Raw genomic sequence first — 22800 nt, forward strand, 5'->3', positions numbered from 1 at the left:
TATTACATACCTATACTAGGTCTTACAGGTCAATAATTTTCTTTTATCTCCTCAAATGCAAACATGAATATTAATTTTTAGTAGAACGGATTAAAAAATGTGGAAATGAATCTTTTACTTTCCGTCCGTTATGAATATAAATTTCAGTTTTGCTTTCCGTTTTCTTCAAAATGTTGACAACTGCCATTTCCAATTTTCTTTTAAGTTGACATAAGTACTTCATGCCAGTTAGAGAAAATAAAGCTTAATTTTAGGGAATAAATTTATATTTTATGCAGAAATTTTAAATATACTGACGTACAGTTTGCTATTCCACGAAAGTTTTAATCTAAACATTGAGATTCTAGAATCAGAAAGAGTATCGAAATCGAAAAGAGTCGAATTTATCGAAAAGAGTATTTGGTACTATTTTGTTATCGGGATCGGATTCACATATCGCCGAAAGCTGACGATCTGGAGAAAAATTTGAAGCACATAAATAATCGCCGAAATGTTTACGATACGGTTTAGTTGAAAAAAAAATCCAAAGGAAAAAATAACGTAACAGATATTCGTGCAGTTAGAAATTTTTAATTTAAATTAAGCAACTTACCAAATAAATTAAATAAAAAATCAGGTAGAGAGTTCAGTGAATTAATAATTATGAGGAGGCATGAATCTGTGGATAACATTTAAAATGTGTGAATGTGTGAAAAGATTCTCGTTTTAGAACGTTGCTTCCGCTACATTAACTCAAATAAGAATCAAATTGGTTACGTTCATTGCCGCGTTAAAGTCTGTGTCGCACAGTCCCATAACTTTTCAATAAGTTTGAATGTGATAACTATTATCGGGATCGATAAAATTATACATATGGTTAACGCAGAAATTTTCATATCCGGATATTCACATCTCCATTCTGGTGGTTCTTTCGAAATGAAGTAGAACATTTTATGGTTTTTCGTGCACTTCTTTCAGAGTGAATGATTCTTAGTTCCTGAACAAATTGTATGGAAGATGTTTCATCATTAGGTAAATCTCAAGTTTTCAAATCCATGGTAAATACAAGAATAATAAAAACAAAAGTGACCATTACATCTTTAGAATTTGTATTCTCGTTGCCAATTTTGAAATGCATTCTTTCACTTTTTTAAAATGTAAGCATTGTAACTATTTTAAAAGTAAACATTGGTGACTTCATATAAGTCAATCTGTTGGCGAGTTTAGCAGAACATTTGGCGACGACTGCGGCCCCGATAACAGAACAGTACCGGGTATTCTAAGGATACGTTATATACTCTAGCTTGTTACTTAATCAATAATAAATTAATCTTATTAAAAATTCATCAACCCTTTACTAAAAATTCATTATTGTTATAAAAAGGCATTATTATTCATTATTATTTATTCATTTATTTCATTTTGATTATGAATAACATGAAATATTAAAAAAAATATGCAATTATTAAGGGAAAAACAGTTATCTCCAAATACAATTCCTCGAAATCATTAAAGTGATTTAAAGCAAATTTTAACTGTCAATTCATTGGATGTAAAACTTTATTTCGGAAAAAATATCAAATTCCTGAAATGTTTATGCATTATATTTACTCTTCTAGCCGGAATCTGGACATTCAAAAGTGTCTCAAAAAGGAAATGAATGTGTGCCCTAAAAATAACACAGATTTCCAGAACGAAGTCATCGATGCTTATACAAGCCCTCACAATGTTCTCTGCGCTAACTACACCAAGCTCTGCAACAGTGCATCTGTACATATTGCGTCAGCAATAGTTTTGCTCCTCACTATTAAAGTAACCTTTATGAATACTGTTCCATGAAAGGAAGAATGGGCATTTCATACACTGAGAACCGATTATCAAAGCAGCAAATGCTAGATAAGAATTTAGTTTTTCTAGCAAAAAATCGAACTAATGAATTATACATAAAAACAAATGAAATTCAAATTGTTCCTGCTTAATAATGCGAATTAATTATATATATTATTAGATGACTGCATTTAAAGGTCCATATAAATTATCTTTTCTTTTATCTTCATATTAATATATGTTCGATCTTGCTGAAGAAAGAAGGAAGTATGTAGGCATAATCATTGTAAATGTTATAACTTTAATTCATTTTGATTATAAATTGTTGTAAAATTCAGATCCTAATGGTAATTAAACTGTTGATTTCGAACAAAACGTACAAACTATCATTTCGTTTTTCTTAAAATTTCTGAATGAAATTCACTCGACCTTTCAGATTTGGAAACTAATATTTTGCTATTTTATTCAAAGTAAAGTACTGCATATATCTGAACACTTCAAATAAAAGAATAAGTTTAAGAAAATATAAGTTAAGAAATTTCGCAGTAAATGATATGCATGAGGTATGTCTTTTTTTATTTTTGTACCTTGTACATATATTATTGTTTTGAATTCATCAGTTGTTCAGACACCTTTTTTTAACTTTGATAATGAAATTAGATTTTGATGATACTGGAAAATAAAAGATTTATTGGAGTGCTGTCTCTTTCTTACTTTCAGTTTCCTATCATGATTAACAAGAAAAAAATTCGTAAGCTTTCATTACTATTCTCAAAAAATTCAAACAATTCTAAAATACTACAGTGTTATTTGAATATATTACATCCGCACATTCAAATAGTGCTATAAAAATGTATGTTAGAAATTAGCAAAGAAGCACAAAATTAGTATGAAGTGACACATTTTATGAGTGAGTGATGTAATTAGAGAGCTCTAAACGCCAAAGTTCTGAAAACTTTGCCCATTGAAAAAGAATGAGCTGTATTTACATGATAATCATTTGAACACGCAAATATGCTCAAGGTGTTCAAAGATACAAGATCCCACTGGCTTAAAGAGTGCCTATAGGAATTGTGTGCAGGCTTAGATCTATAGAAAATTACATTAAATGAAGGTTTTTGAAGGACAGTGGTCCTCCCAGACTCACATATAAGCATGTGAAGATGAAGCAGGCTTTGTTTTCGGGCTAAATTACGTAAGGCCATTTAAACCGCTAAAAGTTTTATGTGATCACTGCGGCAAAATCGAACTCGCAATCCCAAGATAAAAAATAGTATTATTTCAAAACAACCGAGAAACTCGCTAGAAGCCTCGTTTTCTAACTCCAAGGTAAAGTCATCATAAATGCAAGCTTGTTTTTCCGCTTAAGGCATAAATAGGGCTTAGATGAATCACTTTATAGGATGTATCTGTTACCAGAAGCAAGTCCAGTGTACAAACCGACCCTCAGAAGCCTCATCTGGGCCGGAAGATTTAAAGTAACGATCATGCAAACCCTTCATTATGGATTTTTATAAATACTTGAGGTATAGTCTTCAACCAAATAAATCCCAGCTATTCTAATAGACTAGAGGATACGTTGATCTCGTAACATATCAACTTTGTACATTACACAGCAAAAGTATATACTATTTTGCATCGAAGTAAAAATTTACAAATTAAAATAAATGCACACTTTTGCAGAAAATCAACGTAAAGGCGAAATCAGTAATTCGAATATAGTTCTATTTCATTCATAGAAATATATTTTATAAAGTTAGGTAGTCTTAATCTAATTAAGGTATCCTTGCTCATGTTCTTGAAGTTATGATATTTATCAGTTTTTAATATATGTATGTAGTATGGTTCTGATAGGATTAAACATGAAAATACTGAATGTTTCAAATCTGCTTCACCGGAACAATATGGGTTAAAACGTTTCTTTATAAGGAAACTTTTATGTCAGGTTTTTGTAAAAATTTCCAGTGTTTTTTTAACGAGAATTTATATTTTTAAATAAACACTATCATAATCATCAAGGTATTTTCCTTGACAAAGTCAAGGAAAAATTAAGTTCCTTGACAAAATTCTTCGACAAAGTCAAGGAAAAATTAATCAAAGTATTTTCTTTGATAAAGTCAAGGAAAATACCTTTATTAAGATAGTTTTTATTTAAAGTGATTAAGATAGTGTTTATTTTGTATTTTTCTTGACTTTGTGGAAATAAGGTAATTTTTGTATTCCATGCTCAAAGAAGGAGTATGGCTTACAGGCGATGATGCAATTTTTGATATTATAAATGTCTGGAAAGCGCCGGCTGCAAAGTCTGTGCCATAGGGACCTAAACAGATGATTATTTTGAGGCTGACGTTTGTATAGCACAGTTCCTGTGCTATTTAAAGCGAAGTTCACACCAGCTAGAGCAAAAGGTTTTTGGACTACTTGGAAAGGGAGCCCCCAGATCCCGGCATTGTTGAGAACTGGAAGCTGGGAACGATCGCTAAAAAATAAAATTTGAGAATTTCTTATTCCACAATATAAGTCAAAAATTGCTATTTATCAATGCGAAGTAGCACAATAATCACTTTTCCACAGGAGTTCGAAAATCTCAAAGAACTCAAGTATCTCGCGGGTATTTTCTGAAGAAATTTCATCAGGTTTCCTCCTTCCAGCATATTACAAAAATGTTATGATAAACTTGGATGTTATAAAAATTGTATGCTCTTAATAAACAAACATTCCTTAGAAACCAGTACATTGTGTTGCATTGACGCTATAACTTAAAATTTAGGGAATGATGAAAATTAATCTTTTTTAACCTATTGCCAGAATATAAAATATTAACTGTACTTACTCTGCACTGCAATATCAAATAGAAACACAACAACTAAGTTTCATAAGTGATTAATTATCTACTAATAACTATTCCAATATCTATCAGTCTGGCCATATAAAGATTACTAAAACGAAATTACAAATTCTTCTCCGTGATAAGTCCTTGTGAGTTCGAACACACCGAAGTCCTGCCCTGAAGATTATGACATCATGTGGATATCTATTTTCATCTTCCTAAAAACTTCATTTACGGAAACTTAAATAAGGAAAATTATTTGAAAAAAACCATTCCGTTGAAAGAACGTCGGCTATTTTTCAGACACGGAGATAGTTCTTGATACCTTAGAAGCAGATTGAAGTAAGACATTAGCACGTGACAAAGTGAAACAAATGCAAAACGTGGTCGTCTCCGGAACATATTTCCTCTTCTGGTAAAATAAATTCCTTTACTCAGGAATGAAGCCGCTCGAAGATTATTCTCAATATATTGCGACTATTTGTTAACTAATTTCCATCATGACAAATTGTAAGCATGCAAAAAACTCGACACAGACTTTAACACAAATTAGAGGAAAAGAATGAGTCCGAAGCCTTCGTCTATACTTTTCACCGTTCAAGAGAGAAAAAAAAATCAGTTCGACGACATTTTAAGAAATCGCTCTCAACTTCGGTGGCGATTAAAGAATAAAAGCTCAAATATGAATGTTAGCACGCAGCACATCAAGTGAAAAGAAAGTCAGCAATAGCTTTAAGGGGATTCGTACACCTTAAAACCCATAAGATCTTCGAATATGTGACTGTTGCAAGAATAGGGTTAACTTATTTATTTTAAAAGCAATTACTTCCAACTTTTTACAGCTGGTTACATAATATAGCTGCGTTCTGAAATAGTAATGAGAAATTTTGTGTTGCCACAAATATTTTTATAATTTAATCCGCTTTGCGACAAAATTTTTCGTCACACCTCGCGCGCACAGTTTAAAACATTCTGTTGCATAATTTAATTCCATATTTTATATGTAGCTTTTATACCATTTGGAAACTACTGTAAACCAAAAATTCTAAGAATTTCATGTTAAATTTTTATTTTATTTGGAGTTGAGATTATAAAATGTATTTTATTAAAAAAATCTGTAATGTTTTCGTGCATAAAATTTTTTAATAAAAAATATTCATCAGATTTTTGGTTCAGTTAGAAGATAGTGCCCGTTTAAAGAATTCCATCCAATTTCAAGTATGCACCATTAGCCATTTTAAAAATATCATGCGCGCAAGGTTGAAACATGACGAAAACTTTTGTCACAAAGCAGATTAAATTACAAAAATATTTGTGGCAACACAAACTTTCTGGTTACTAGTTCGCAAAGCAGCTATATTATGTAGTCAGCTGTAAAAAGTTGGAAATAATTGCTTTTAAAATAGACAAGTTAACCCTTATCTTGCAACAGTCACATATTCGAAGATCATGAGGGATTAAAGGTGTATGAGCCCCCTTAAATCTTAAAACTTAATAGAAAACTCTGTGGGGCCTGAATAATCGATTAATAAAATTCTGACGCAAGCTAATTATCGAAAAAATTCAGAGATGTTTTACTTCCTTGTACGAAGTAAAAAGGAAATATTGTAATCGCGAAAAGTTTCAGGCAGCATATTTCAACGAAAATATCCATTTTGACCGCTATCGAATGCAATTTAACGATGTTTTTGCGTGATATCTGTACGTAAGGACAGAAAAAAAGACTCGTTTCCTCCAAAAAAATTATAAAACTGCTTTAAAATTAATTCTGAAGAGAATTTTTCGTGGCGTCTGTACGAACGTACGGACGTACGTATCTCGCATAACTCGAAAACGAGTAGCCTCAGAACGTTGAAATTTTGTATATAGGACTGCTATAACATGTAGATGTGCACCTCGTATTTTGGTTGCAATCGGCAGCACCAAACGTATATAAATTCTATATTTATATATATATCTACTCTGTTACTCGGCACAGTGATCTCAGTTTCTTTACTCTTATATGTTTGTAAATTGTACATTTTTTGCTTTAAAAATGATTGAATTATGTTGTTCTTATCTGCCGGTTAAGCTTTTTATGGCTTTCGTAATTCTGGAAGCAATATTTGTACAATTATCAACAATTTAAAAGCTGTTTAAGTGCGGTTAAGTTTTAAATAAAATGGCCGACATATTTGTTTACATTTGAAACAGCAGAATTGTAGATTTCTTGCCAATCTAGAGAGACTAAGTTTCGCAACAACAAAAATAACGCCTTCATTTATTATTGCGAATTAAATCATGCTTAATCCTTTCTGGAATTTTTTCGAGGAAATAAGTGTTTAAAATTTACTTCGTAATTTTTAATACGGATATTTTGAGTTTTTATGTATTTTTGCCTTGTCGCGAAGTGAGAACTGAATTAATTGAACGAGAAATACTAAATCGTCTGTGAAAAACTGTTTCTTTTCTGTTTTGTTTGCTTAATTTCTTTCATACATTGTTCTAGCTTTATTATAGTATTTGAATAGAACATGTGGCAACGATAATTCTTCAAATGATATAAATTTTGTGCATTCAGAGTGTCGTTATAGACCAAGACTTCACTGAATTGTGATATCTACTATTTCAAGATGCATTGGCTGTGGACAGTTCACGGGAGGGTGACCCCCACGTGACTACCACTGTCCAATCTGTGTTGAATTTGAATATTTTGTTTAGCTAATCTGTTGCACTTAGTTGTGCCATTTGTCTTCATTTAGATCGCGATATTAGTAAAATTAAAAGTATTAATTATTCCAATCTGGATAACCTGTTTCAAAACTTGATAATTATTAATATATCCAATATTTCTCATTGCACGCTTAAGCTGCTTTGCTCGGAGTCTGAACTTGGGTGGGTGACCACCCACGTGACAGGCTCCTGCCAATCATCTCTCTCCATTCCCCTTACATTTCACAAAATTTGACAAGTTTCGCTAAATCGCCTTAATTAAAAACTTAAGTACCAACGCCTTAGGGCAATTTACCAACAGAGACGGTTAAAGTAGCGGTTGGCTACTAATTGCCGCCTAGCCATTGACTCGATTTCGATTTCGATTTCGTGTCGTTATAGTAAACAAATATAGTGAATTTTAAAGAGTGCATTTATTCTATTGTGGTTTATGCGCTGTCTACGAAGTAGATTTTATTCAATCCAATCAATTTAAATGAAATTCAAGAAAAAAATGCGTATAATTTAATATTCCGTACAAGGAAGTCATGTGGTGTACACATCAGATTTTTTCTTATAGTACCTATAACAACGGATTTTTAACATTTCCATACCATCAGTGTTTTGACAAACCTTGTACTCCATCATATGTCTACACAAAAAAGTTTTCTCCAAGGTTCCGCTGTTGTTGTTCTTATCTTGTTCATATTACATGGAACAATGCTTGCCAGAGCCTACTCCGAAGAGAGGTTGGACTTCTTTTTTCCAAAGCTTGAATGAGAAGCGGAACTGATATCTCTTTCGCTCTTACCCATTAACAAGACAAGAGGGTATCATTTAAACAAACGTTCGGATTTTGATTAAAGTTGTAAGTATTAATTATCCTGGTTATTTCCGTATTCCTTTCCAACAGTATTTACGAATTACTCAAAGCGGAAGAGCCGCTGTTTTTCATCAAAGTTTCCCTGTTTATAAGCGAAAGGATCGTGTCTCATCAAAAGTAATGACCTTTAGACAGAACACATGACAATCTACAAACTCGTTGTTCACTTTCCTTCCATAATTGCAAATAATGCAATAATTTCTTTCACGTTTTCAATCAAATCCTTTTTATTTTTATATTTTAGCCTTTGAATCCCCAATGGCATATATCAACTGCATTAATTCACGTGAAGAAATTCTCTTTAAATCTTCTTCTACGAAAAAAAGAGATTTTAGAGGCAACTGAGTTTTGTTTTAACAATTTGCATTACTTATTATTTGGGAAAGTCCTCTAAGAATGCTTAAAAGATCTCAGTAGTAAGGCTTGATAGCGTGTAACTTACTGTGAGAATTTATGTAATTATTTTTTGCATTATTCCTTTTCAGCTTAATAAAGCTTTCATACCGCAAAAAAATCTTACGTATAAATATGAATGACATTGTTCATTTTTAAACACTTTAATTTTAATTAATTAAAAGCATGCCTAATGCGATATGTTATGAGATTCGACTAGAATTATGATTGATAAAAATGTTCAATTCTGCATCTGTCTTCACTTTTTGACTAAATTCTAAATTACAGAGTTAATTAGAGTCTACATTTATTTTATGCATTTTTTGTAAATTAAGAAAACAAATACAAAACTCCTCGTGTTCCACGAAGTATTCCACGAGACGTACAGATGTAAGTAAATAACTTATAATACAAGGATACACAATTTAACAATAAAAACACAATATGTAGTTCTCGAGAGAGCAAAGAAAAAAATATAAAATACAAATACTATTATAATAAAAATACTAAAATATACCATGAATAATTAAACTATGTTAATATTCCTATAAAAGAAAAGAAATCAACTTGATTATAATGCAATAATAACAAAAATGAAATAATACTTGAAAATAATATTGATAGAAAGGAAAAATGATACATCTACAATACAACACATCAATACATAACGTAATCACACATAGACAATGCTCAAAATAATACAGTTACAGATAAAATATCAAAATCCAATTATGTAAATAATATTACTAAAAGTTCAAAGAACAAATAAAGTCGCCTAAGCCTGCAAAGGCTTCGTCGCTCCTAACCAAGATGATAGAAAACAGGAGGCCAGCAAATAGAGGGCTGTCCTAAACTGACTGTAAATGCACTTCTGGCATTCGCATGCAACCTACAATGAAATAAAATATGTTCCACATCTTCCACGGCATCGCCGCAAGCACAGAGTCCACTAGTAACAATATTGAAAAAGTAAGTAAATTCCAAAATTCCTACGACCGATCAAAATCTGAGTTCTCTTATAATTCGGTCGAAAATGTCTACACATATGTCGCTGAAAAATACTTGGGAAAAGTCTCTTTAGCCACTGGGCTTTCGAAGAAACAAGATATTCAGCATTCCAAACCAACCACAGTTTTTTCTCAAGCCATTTGCTCCCAATAAGACTTGGAGGCAGACAACATTATTCAATAACGCGATAAGTCGCTTGCTTAGCCAAATGAACAGCCTTCTCATTTATTGAGCCACCTCGTTTATTTCTAAATGTTGGCAAGCAATGTTTATTTCTAAATGTTGGCAATTCTCATCATTTAAAATGAGAGTCATCTCATAAATGACAGGTCAGTCCTCTTATTTATTTTTTGCATTAGTCTAATTTTTTCAAACGTATTAAAATTATTTTAGTTTTGAGAATTTTTAAAATAATGATCTTGCATTTTTATTAAAATTTATGATTCATTCGTTTCTGCCTTTAATAGTCATATAGTCTATACAATAAGCAGATTTCTATAATGCTAATTAAAATTTAGTAACACTTTTTGTGAAATGATTTAGAACAGGAAATTATTCAAACATTTTCGTTGATTATTCCTTTTTTTTTGTTGTTGTTGTTGGGCAGAAAATTGACAGTTGTTCTAGATTTTCAGAATGCCTATTTAATTTATGATTTTCTTAAATAAAGGCAGAAGAAAATAAAGAAATCATATAGATGGTTTAGAACAAATATAGATAGCTGACAGATTTTCATTTAATCTGGTTGTTCGATTTTCAGAATGCCTATTTAATTTATGATTTTCTTAAATAAAGGCAGAGGAAAATAAAGAAATCATATAGTTATTAATCTGGTTGTAGATTTTCAGAATGCCTATTTAATTTATGATTTTCTTAAATAAAGGCAGAAGAAAATAAAGAAATCATATAGATGGTTTAGAACAAATATAGATAGCTGACAGATTTTCATTTAATCTGGTTGTTCGATTTTACTTGAACGATAAAAGAAATAAGATAGTGGTTCGAATTATAGATTTAGCTCTTCCCAGTGCCACAGTATTAAAGCTTACATTCAATTTTCATGACTTCCAAATGACTAAGTTTTGATCACGTGAAAATTTATATCCTACTAGACCTTTTTATTCTGATGATTACAGTACATAATGCTGTAAAAATAACGTTGGAGAATACAAGCAAAGACAGAAAGTTTAAGAGGCAAGATAGGGCTTTCTTATCAGCAGATAACGCAAACGCTGTACCTCTAGAGATAAATTCAGTCCGTGTATTTTAAACCATTGTAATAACATTTAAAGCTAAAATGGGAGTAGCTTTACTTTCATTTTTATATATTTTAGCAGGTGAGTACCTACATTTAAGAATTTATGTTTCCGTCCTTAGCCTGCAGCATACTTTATTATTTGCATATCTCCAAAACTCCTTTCTTGCTTCTTTCCATAAACTTTAAATTTAGTATTCAGTATAATCAATGTGCTAGTCAATGTGCCCGTTGCGATATTATTCCAACGAAGTAGAAACATTGTGCTTTCAGCATGATATTCGCAGCACTGACTAATTTCGTATTTTCGTATATCTTAAATGTATGAATGGAGTACTATACTGAATACTGAATACTTTTATTTGAAGACTGATAATTTAATACTAATTATTTTGTATTAAGATTTTGAACGTTTGCGCTGTCTAGTTGGATTTTTAAAATAAGAATTAATACATAAAATGATGAACTAAAATTTTAGCTTTTATTACGCATGTATAATATGTGTAGTAAATATTTGCTTAATAAATACGTTTTAATGTATTTAAAGTAAAATTAAATAGTGTAGTAAATATTTGTTTAATAAATACGTTGTTTAAATACACTCATGTCCATAAATTAAGGATAATGCAAAATCAGGCAAAGGAAGAGTTAGAAGCAAAACAAATTTGACTTCTTAAGCTTATTTATTAAACAAAAGGTAAAGAGCAAAAAAAGATGCTATATGTTTGATATTATTAAAAAAATTAGCGATTTTTTCTCCCTGGAGCAAATTACAAAAAACACTATTTACAAAAAACCAATATTACATGGTTGGTATGATTGTTAATACATTGTATGTCTCCCAGACGATGCAATACAGTCCGTACAACGCCTAGGCATGCTGAGTATCAAATTATCGATCTGATCTTGGGGGATATTACACCACTGAAAAAGCAATGCTCTCCGAAGTTCCGGTAGACATGTAGGAGGAAGTTGACGGGCTGCAACACGTCGGCCAAGCATGTCCCACACGTGCTCTACTGGCTTCGAGTCCGGTGAGAATGCTGACCAGTCCATACGGGTGATATCCTCCGATTGAAGGCATTCGCTTACGATGTTTGCACGGTGAGGGCGGGCGTTGTCATCCATAAACACAAATTGTGCGCCTATGGCGCCCCGAAACAAACGTACAGAATGACGTCCCGATAGATTTGGCTTGTCATGGTTCCAATTTGAACATGCAGGTCAGTTCTGGAAACCAGAATAATTCCACCCCAACCGAGCACTGCTGCACCACCGTAACGGTGTCGTTCAATGATGTTTTCTTGGTGGTAACGGGTACCTGGAGCTCTCCATATAAATGTTCGGCGAGAATCAGACTGCAAGCTAAACCTGGACTCGTCGGAAAACATCACACAAGCCCACTGTTGCGGTGTCCACAATGCATGCTCTCTACTTCAGGCTAACCGCAGGCGACAGTGAGTTGCAGTAAGTGGAACGCATCTGACAGGTCTACGAGCATATAGACCAATCTGCCCTAAGCGTCTGTACACGGTCTGCCTTGAAATTGTCGTACCAGTGCCTGAAGAGAGCTGACGAGACAGGTCTGAGGCTGTGCTCCGCCAGGTTCTTTTGGCAGTAACTGCCAAATACCGGTCCTCATTCGGCGTTGTAACTCTGGGGCGACTTGTGCTGTAACGTGTACTCACATTACCATCATCTTGGAATCGTTGCCAAAGCCTGGAGATGACACTCTGGGCAATTCCAAGTTCGTCTGATACTTCCAGTTGGGTACGCCCACATTCCAGACGGCCGATAATTCTACTACGTAAAAAATCATCCAAATGCGTCCTTTGTGTCATAACTATTCGGTTATTGCACTGAAATGCTTATAAAGCGCCTGCGAACAATTTTACTTCTTTGCCTGTATTCTTTATATATCACTCTCTTACACTCTCGTCATTGTGACGTACCATCGGTGTCATCTGGTTACTTCCTGAAATTTGCATATGATTCTTGAAGATGTGTGTAGTGATTTTTTACAGGTGATATATTTATTTTAGAGTTCGATTTACGCGTGACTCCGAATTATCCTTAATTTATGGACATGAGTGTATTTGTTTAATGCGTAGTAGATATTTGTTTAATAAAGTTGTAGTAAATATGTGTTTGATAAATACGTTGTAAAAAAAATTCTTTAGCAAAAATTTCCTTTCACCTTTAAATCGGTAAGGAGAAAGACCTTTTATGTGTAACAAGTGCAGTCAGGTACTACCAGAATATTAAATAAAATTACAGTTATGTATATTTGTACTTTTAAAATATGTATTAAGCTATCCAAAAGAATGAATGATAATTTAATTTTAAATTAATTTGGCCTTAATTCTTCCATTTAAAATAAGAAAAGAGCTAAGATTATGCGTACTACTCTGCAGATAGAAAAAAAAATTAACATATAATAGTAGGATAATAGGATATAAATGTAGCAGCTTAAGACTATACTTCTACCGTAACTATACCAATTAGAACCTATTTGTATAGTTTAAAGTTATATTATTATTTAAGAGATATTTCCTTAGAAATTTTTACATGAAGGCATTCCTCCACTTAGGCAGACAGCCCTCGTGTGCCTTGTCGTACTCAACTAACACAGACTAACCATAAAATACTCCTGTAGTTTTCTATCAGTTTAAATGTTATTCAAGGCCAGCTTTTTCAATGTCATGTAAGTCCTGTTATTGTAATAGAAGTACAATTAAAATGAGATAATGAAGCATTAATAACTAATTCTCCGAGCTATACCTCTAAAATTGGAACAAATGGTTTAGTTACATAAGACTGATTTTATGTTTTTAGTCTACATATTAGTTAGAGAAGTCTAATTATCTTTTAAAATCCATCTTTTTTACTTATAGTAAAATGCCCAAGACACAGATTAATTCAGGAGTATTTCTGAAGTATAAAATGAGTTATTTCAAATTAATCAAAATAATATTTAATGCTAGGAATAAGAATGTTAAACATATTTTTGACATTTAAATTCATGAAATACAGATTTAATTTAAAATTTTAACTTGTTTTTTGTTTATCAGTGCGCATTTAACCCCTCCAGATTGCTATCGGTCGAAATTTGGATTTAGGTAATCATCTAGTCCTCGTGTGTTTGCTTCAATTAAATAATGTATTAAAATATTAGTAAAATAGGCAATTATGAAATGTGACTTAATACATAACTAATTTTCAGTTGTGAGGGGCGTAAAATTCACGATTTTAATTTTACAGAGGAAACGAAAAATTTTCGTGATACTTTTGAAACTGAATATTGAGATAGTGTGTTAAGTATTTTATCGTGTAGAGTATCAAAGTTTCTACAATCCAAGCCACGAACAGTTAAGTTTTATACTGAAATGCAGTGTTTAAACAATACACTGGTGGTCATTAAACTCGTTACACCAATGAAAGACAGTACGCAACAAACACCAGCTTTGCCTGAAAGGTACTACATACTGGGTTCTGCAAATGATTAGCATTTCAGCGCATGCGCACAAAGTACGTAAGAGTAACACCATCTGTACTGTATATATATGGGAAGAGTGCACATCGGGTTTCTCATTTAAAAACATAATTTGAATGGTAAAGGTTATAAGTTATATCGATGCAGGAACGTGAAAAATGCGCGAGAATACTCCCAGTTACGCCCCGTAGACATACAGAAAGGAGGGGAAAATCCCTTATAAGGTCTTGTTATGACTCGTTAAGAATAAAAGGCACCTACCAGCATGTTTTGGAATTCAACAGCGGCAGGACAGTGGCTTATCGTGCCAAAACATTGCTGATCGTGTTGGTCGGGATCCCATGACTATCAGTAGAATATGGAATCGATAGATTCGGAAGGACCATACTGAACACCAGGCAGAATCTCAGGCATGGCCATACTGAACGCCAGGCGAGTCACTAACACTCGAGAGGACAGACAAGGCCTCTCAGCCTTGAAGGATCATAGAGCAATGTCACGTACCCTGAGTTACGAATTTGGCGACGTTGAGTTACGAATTTGGCGAAGACATTGCAACGATGTCTGTAGAGCCACGGCGATTATTGTTATTTGATGCTTTGATAGGTTCTTTTGATGCTGCAGCAGACTTTAGGCGCACCTATAGTGGTGCGACGAACGACGACACTGGACACAGGAGTAGCACCACGTTGTCTTTTCAAACGAATCTAGGTTCTGAGTACAGCATCATGACGCACGTATGCGTGTGGGGATACCAAAGAGAACGAACGTTGCCAACGTGCATTCGTCATCATTGTACTGGCTTGTTTGTATGTGGTGCTATGCGTATACATCTCAGTCACCTTTTGTTCGCATAGCTAGAAATGTGGACATCCCCCATTACATTTCGGACGTGTTAAGTCCCATGGCTGTGTCTTATTTTCAAGGCTTGCGTAACACAATCTTTGAAGAAGATAATGCACGGCTACCTGTTGCTCGAGCTGTCCTGACCTTCTTCAATACAGAGGTTATTCGACTGTCATGCTGGACGGCATGTTCTCTAGATCTTTCATTCAATGAACAACATTTATGATAGATTGTCGAGAGATCAGCACGCGACCACTTACTAGCGGCTACAACTGATAACCTCTGATACAGAGTTGAAGCTGCATGGAATGAAGTACCCGTACCTGTCATTTAAGCTCTGTTCAAACGATTACTCTACTCAATGCCCAGATAGATTAGATAGAGCCGTCATTAGTGCCAGAGGTAGCAGCTCTATGTATTGAACTCTGCGCGATAGGGATCCAAAATCACTTACAAACTAATTTAAGTCTCCCTTCTATTATACTGCCATATGCACGATAAATAGGTTTCTGCTTTTGCTTTCCTTGCTGGTGTAGCAATTTTAATGGTCAGCAGTATATATTGTATACTATTCTGTTAACGGGGAACCAGTTAAGGCTAAACATAAACATTGGCGCGAAATCTAACTAGATTGCGGCAACCCTAACGATACATAAATCTTCATGAAAGAACAACTGTTTCATATTTAACGCATATAATCTGTACAATCTTTAGTTACTGTACAATCTGTACAATCAATGCCGAATTTCTGAAATTTTCAGATTTTTTAAGCAGAAGCAGATCTTTTTGAACATTTGGGCAGAATGAAACTGTTGTACTCTCCGTATATGCAGTAAACTGTTTAGGTTTAAATATATCAAAAATATCATTTTACAAATTCGGCATCGCCCATAGCTTCGGCCTTGCACACATTAAATGTTATAAATATTACCATCACACAACTGATCGTAATGCGGTGGAAATAAACTACTACAATGGCGCTTTGAAGAACATTATGGTGGCTGGTGCCCGTTAACTGGAAGGACTTTGTATTTTTTATAACATAGATTATATATGATGATAGCAGATTTGAATTTTGTGCAGACTTTTATCTTATACGATGTCAGATTTAGTATATAACCATTATTTAGGACAAATGTTCTGAACTAAAATTTCTAGAAGTTTAATTGATCTTATCATTATAAATATATTATCAACATAACTTCCCATATATAGTTGAATTTTGATATAAGAAAATTTCTTGAGAAAAATTTACTAGTAAAATTATATTTCTACAGCTGCAAGTGCTGCAACAGACTACAGGAATGAAACTGTCAAGTGTGCATTTAGAGAGTATTCTTCGTGCTATAAGAACATAGAAATGCTTGGCGCTAGTTTATCAGTCATGTACGCTGAAACGGAGAATCAGTTAAATATAGTATGCAAGTAAGTATTTTTTATGATATTAATAATAGAAAACGCCGTTTTAATAAACTAAACACTAACTCAAGAATACTTACAAAAACTAAACGCAAGAAGACTTAATTTATTTAAAAGGCGAGTCATGTGTACGCTGTAAACATGTCTCTACTTAAGTAGTACACGATTAGAAATGCAGAAAAATCCCTGTAGCGTATCCATAGGAGTGGAACCATTAATCATAACAGTTAGTTTCAGATAATCCAGAAGACTCTTTACGCAGTTAAAGACTGGAAACAAAGTTCATGCACATTTATTAAGGAACCAAATGCGTTTTCAGTCCATTTACTAATTCCATTTTGTTACTTTATCCATTTTGTTAGGTTAAAATATAATATGTTACTTATAATGCTCGAAATTGAGTTATAAAAGTATGAGGTAGTAATAATTAAAATGACCTTAACTAGTCGTGTAAAGCCCGTTCTGATTGACGCATTTCGTTGAACTTGGTAAAGAAAACTACGATAAAAAATACTTCAAATTGCAGCCACTTTTAGAACGCGTTCTTTATGTGTACATAGAACATGATGCAGATTAAAATACGAATAGCAAAGGATGCAAAATCATACTTCATAATGGCTGTAGAAAAGAAAAATCGAGTTTTAATGGTTAAGTTCTTTTATCGAAACTTCAGAAGTAGTCTAGGTAAACAGCAAGAATATCGACCTTTGAAATGCTTCCAGAAATGAATTACGTCGAAGAATAGTTTGAAAATGATGATCACTAAATTTGAAGAGGCTGAGCAGTTGAGTGTGCTTCCAGGAAGAGAACGGCAGCAGATTTTGAAGTAAATTACAGAACAACTCGTTGTCGCAATGGTTAACACAGCGTCGTGTTCCACATATTTTTTGACAAATGCTTAGTCTGTAGCATGAAAGGTTCTGCAATCCAAGTAATTATGCATACAAAATCCATTTGCTGTAAACCTTTCGCCCTCAAGAACTGCGTCAGCGAACTGATTTTGCTTGCTAGGTTTTAGTGAAAAAGCTGTTGACAATTTATGGCGTTAGACTATTTTGTTATCAGACGAGGTGCGTTTTACTGTAAGTCTGCTGTAAGTCTCAACGCTGTCCATGGACAGTCTCTGCATTCTAATAACAAGGCTGTATGGTGTAGTTTTGTTGCTGACATCATCCTCGGCTTCCTTTTGTTTGAGGGGAATATTCCTGAAAGCCCTGAGAAGTCTTCTGTTACGAGTGCCCCTTACTGCAAACTTCTCCAGCAGCTACTCAATCTTGTATTACAAAAGCAAGAATGTTTAGAGACTAATGTTCTTTATTCAAGATGGTGCAACACCTCGTATTGGACGATAAGTGAAAGAACTGCTTTGTGGTCCCTTTGAAGATGATCCGGTTATTTTGGGAAGTTTTTGGAAGGCCTAGCCTCCTTGTTCTGCGAAATTGAATCATTACGAGTTCTGGTTATGGGGATTCTTGAAAAAGTCAGATATATGGAAGAAGCATACGGACTCATTTTGAATTAAAAAGAAGCAAGGGAAGCAGAACACGCTATGCTGCTTCAGTTCTCCAAGAAATCCTGTTTTGTTGAACATGTTACAGCGCGATTTGGACATGTGATTGACGCAAATGGAATGCACATTGAACAAAAGTTGGGATTAAATAAAGCTATTGGTGGTCAAAATTTGAACTAGGATTTTTGTTGCATTTTTTTCCCATTACTCATATATTATTACATATAGCAAGTTTCGAATTACATCAAGCAAAATGGACACTGCATTGGTCTGTTTAGGGTCGATTTAGTTATATGCCTCTGTGTTTTAGTGTAAGGAATGCTTTTGTTCTGAGTTTTTACTCTCATTGCTTAGCAGTTAGGTAAATTGCTCTCATCGATTCCTGAAGAATATACGTGGAAGTTATTTCCATGAAAACCTTTCAGATATATCAGAGTCCAGTATTTTTGTATATAAGGTACAGATCACGAGCCTAAAATTGTTACGATAAAAAATAAAGTTATATAACAAGATAAGTATGATTATCTAGTGTAATTCCATAAAAACTTTTGACGATTTCATTAATAAACTTTACATATTGCTTTTTTGATTATACCAGATAACCAGTGTCGTATTATGTACAATGTGGTTAAACAAGATTTAATATACTACTGCGACAATGTTCTTCGAAGTTTCTTTGAATACGATCGACAAGGATGACATTAACCGAGTGCAATAAATTTTGTTCATTTTGCCGTTACCACAGAAAAAGTCATCGAAGGCCATATGCAAAGTAAATGTCATTTACATGAATGACCTCCCATCGAAAGTTTCCTATGAAAGAATTTCTCTTCTTAGGAAACTATCTCTTTTCACATGCTGTATCATAGTTACACGCATGCAATAAAGAAATCGATATCCGTGGTTTTTCTGCAGATGTGAATCATATGCTACTCAACCGCATGTCCTACGGTTTTTCAGAACTTTCTTTTAATAAAGCATTGAGACATCGGAGCTAATAATTATCTGTATGAATTTTTATTCATTGATGATTAATTTTTATTGTTTGATGAAATTCATTAATTTCATCAAACAATAAAAATTAAAATGCTTCTAATTGTAATACGAAAAACAGAATTTCTGTCAAGAGCAATATATACGCATTATCATTGTAAGACTATCACATGAATGATTTAGATAAACATAAATTTTCAAAACTCTTAAAAACAGGAAGACTTATGAGTAAAACATATGAAGAAAAAATTATACTGTATTTAAATAAGTTTTTAATTATTATTTCAAAATTTAACTTTGAAATCTGAAATTTTACAGCGGATGACGGGGACCTAATCTTAATATAAAGCATTTAGTTATTAATAAATGAATATTTTTCTTAAATTAATTATATCTTTTTTAATGTATGTGTAAATGCCTTTTTCAAATAAACATTTTTATGCAAAGTTTCTTTTGATAATAAATATAACATTCGTAATTTTGACGATTTTCAAAAGAATACCATGAAATATAAGTAAAACTTTACAGCAGTTAATGAATTAATAAAACCTCTTACATTAAAATTTGCTAAAGTTTACACAGTTTACATTAAAATGTGTTCCCAAACATCACTTTCCAAATAATTTCTCCCAAACTCTTTTCACTAACATCACTTTCCAACTAATTTCTCCGAAACTCTTCTCACTTCTTAATGATTTAGGCCATAACGGTCTTAATTCATGGTATATAAAGCTAACGGCTTTATATACCATGGGTTTCTATGATGAAAATTAAGTGAATAACAAATATATGGACTATAACAAATAACAATTATTTACGTCCAGCATAAAATGTACAATTTTAAGAACACGAAGCTGAGATTTAAAAATTAAAAGCATCACGTTTTAACGAATATTATGAAGCACATTCAGAATATATTTAGCATAAAAGAATAATAGTTTATCCAAGTGAGATATGACTATAGTTTTAATATTAATAGAAAAACGTTAGAACGCAAAAAAAAGAGCATTTAATGGGCGTTTGTGTCACCTATAAGTTAAAATATTTGAATGATATGTGTAAGTTCTATATTTAATGGAAAAAATTAACAAAATTTCACACTGAGCAAGCGATATACGTTTTAAAGATAAGACACACAATGCCTCGAATCCGCGAATCTTGGAAAATATTCGATGTGAGAAAATGCGTTTTTGTGGCTTAGAATGACTTTTCTCGTTATTCGACTTTTACGAATCCGAACCGTTAAATATTTTAACACAAAACATTGAATAGTTTAATTTTATTGACGTCCAGCATAAACTTTTCTTAAACATCATGCAATTGCTGCAGTATTAGTGATACCCTGCTTACGATACCAATATTAGAATAATCTGAGAAGCACTGCTCACTGCACTAAGCATCAAAGCTTTTAAAAAGTAAATTAGGTTGAACTTATAAAGAGTTTAAATGTTAGTTTCCTTAAACGCAAATCTACATTATCTGTTGTTTTCTTAAATCTTCCTAAAAGGGTTCCATATTTTGTGAATTTTCAAACTCTTAAAATAAGATAACCTAAAACAAATAAGTTTTTTATTTTTACGTTTTGGGAAAGAATATAGCATTCCATGTTAAGTGCTTTGTAATCTGTTTTTTTACTGATTTTTTTATTTCTTTATTTGTTTTGATTTAAAAAAGTTTCTTGAAGGTATAAAAACTTTAAATGATTACTGGTTCTTATGTTAATTAACCAATTATTATTATTTTGGTCTTTACTTGAAATTTTCCGTATTCCTCACCAGAATCAGTGTATTTTAAACTGAAGTGCCGGCAAATTTAGTTGAGCCAGCTTAAAGCTTATTTATCTAACCGTGTATTCTTAAATTGCTCCTATCAACTTTCAAATTTAAGTATCTGCCATTGATTAAATTACATCGTCACAAGTAGGGGTTTCATCTGTAGCACAAGTCGTGTCTTCTATGTTAAAAGTTAAGTTCAATAAAAAGGTTGTTTAAACCTTCGCAAGTCTTTGTCATACTATTTCATACACAGCGAAAACACATTACTTATCTGGTAATAATGCAGGCTTTAAATGCAAGTATCATCTCATGTGCAACTTACATATTGAAATATATTTTGGTAAGTTGCATTGAAAAAATTAACTTTAAGATTCTTTGGCATTTTTATTAATTTTAATTGCTTTATTTAAAAAACTTCTTTTGTATCTTGTTATGATACGCATATTTTTAAAAACTGAAATTTTAAATTTCTGTTTCAAGTTTAAAATGCAGATCACAAATTCAGTTTTAATTAAAAATTGTTAATATTAAGTGCCTCTCAGCATCCTGATTTTGATTCGAATCTGGATTCGAGAAATTTTTTTATCAATCGACCTATATAATATTTTCTTAATATGCTTTAAACGTTCTCCTAAGCTGAACCTTTGAATTATTATTATCAGGCAGAGATCCTAGATATTAGCTGTTAAAGAAAAATTAACTTCATGCTGTAAAGTCATTGGGTTTATCGAGACATAAAAAACGTGCAATGTTCTCTTCGAAATTCAAACTCCGGACGTCTCGATCACACATCATACGTGCATCAAGTTTCGCCAGGAAGGCACATGAAAAGGAGGAAGGAAATACTTTATATATTTCTCCTGTTAAAGAGCTGGTGAGGGGACTTAATTGCTATATCTTGGTAGCAACGAATTATCGTCCACTACCTTTTAGTTCGGGCGCCACTTGTTGAGTCAGTTGGAAGCTTAGATGTCAGGAAACTTAAAAAATTATCAGTTCCTTTGCCGGAAGTCGAAGTCTCGACTCCCCGATTACGCGTCGGACGTGCTTCTAGTTACATTACGAAGGCACTCAGAAGGTAGGGAGAAAATACATTATTATGTATTTATTAGATGCAGGAACAAATTCCATGCACTATAAAATATTAAAACAATAAAATTGTAATTTTTTAATCCTGTTACTCAAAATGTTAAATGTAATTTGATATTGTTTCCTTTACAGACATGAAGAAGAGACAAGAACGTGTATCTCAGCAATCCCTGAAGCATGCAATGCTCTTTCATCTACGGAAGCCAGCAACAATGTAACATCACTGATTCATAATTTGTGCCGTAATAAAACAGTAACTCATGGTAAGTTTTACTTTCATTCTGGAATTTTTTTTTACTCATGTTACAAAAAAATAAGTTTTGGAGACTAACTAAAGAGGCTGCTTGAAATTATTTTCATTTATCTTCTTTTTCTAATTTTTTTATTTATCGTCAACTCTGTGTATAAAGCATTAAGGACAAGTTCCTTTTAAACTTAATAACCAGCTGGTCGTTCAGGGCTAGGATTAAATAACTCTATTTTTCAGATGTCTGTAATCGTACTAAAACAAGCAATAGTGTATATCTTGCGAAATTACTTCAGCGTGAAGTAGCAATCCGACATCCCGCATCCACAGACATAAAGCAGAAAGCTCCTTATTCAAGATATTTGCCATTTACTGCTCATTATTCTGTTATAAAATAGAGGACTGCTGTGAAATGATTTCTAGCCCTTGTTCTAGCTTTTTGCAATTATATCTCTTTTCTAATTATGTGCAATACACACATATAATAATAAGTAAACAGACAGAGTTGCAAAAGGGGCAGCCAACAATGCACAAGCGCCTAAAACACTCAATAACGATTCTT

The 22800-nt window shown here is 32.8% G+C and overlaps 2 protein-coding genes across 2 annotated transcripts in view; both read left to right on the forward strand.

Moving 5' to 3' along the window:
• Positions 1-2502, forward strand: part of LOC118195230 (uncharacterized) — a 33605-nt gene extending 31103 nt beyond the window's left edge. Inside the window, exon 5 of the mRNA XM_085818660.1 lies at positions 1599-2502. Within this exon, the coding sequence (XP_085674786.1) occupies positions 1599-1818 (220 nt within the window). The 3' untranslated portion in view covers positions 1819-2502. The remainder of the gene's footprint in view (positions 1-1598) is intronic.
• An 8294-nt stretch (positions 2503-10796) lies between these two features.
• Positions 10797-22800, forward strand: part of LOC118203833 (uncharacterized) — a 35871-nt gene continuing 23867 nt past the window's right edge. The window contains exons 1-3 of the mRNA XM_085818661.1: positions 10797-10948; positions 16483-16630; positions 22124-22254. Coding sequence (XP_085674787.1) covers positions 10909-10948; positions 16483-16630; positions 22124-22254 — 319 coding nt within the window. The 5' untranslated portion in view covers positions 10797-10908. The remainder of the gene's footprint in view (positions 10949-16482; positions 16631-22123; positions 22255-22800) is intronic.

The sequence above is a fragment of the Stegodyphus dumicola genome, chromosome 6 (assembly GCF_044657685.1).
Source record: "Stegodyphus dumicola isolate Sdum_Otavi_A_Nest chromosome 6, ASM4465768v1".
Lineage (NCBI taxonomy): Eukaryota > Metazoa > Arthropoda > Arachnida > Araneae > Eresidae > Stegodyphus > Stegodyphus dumicola.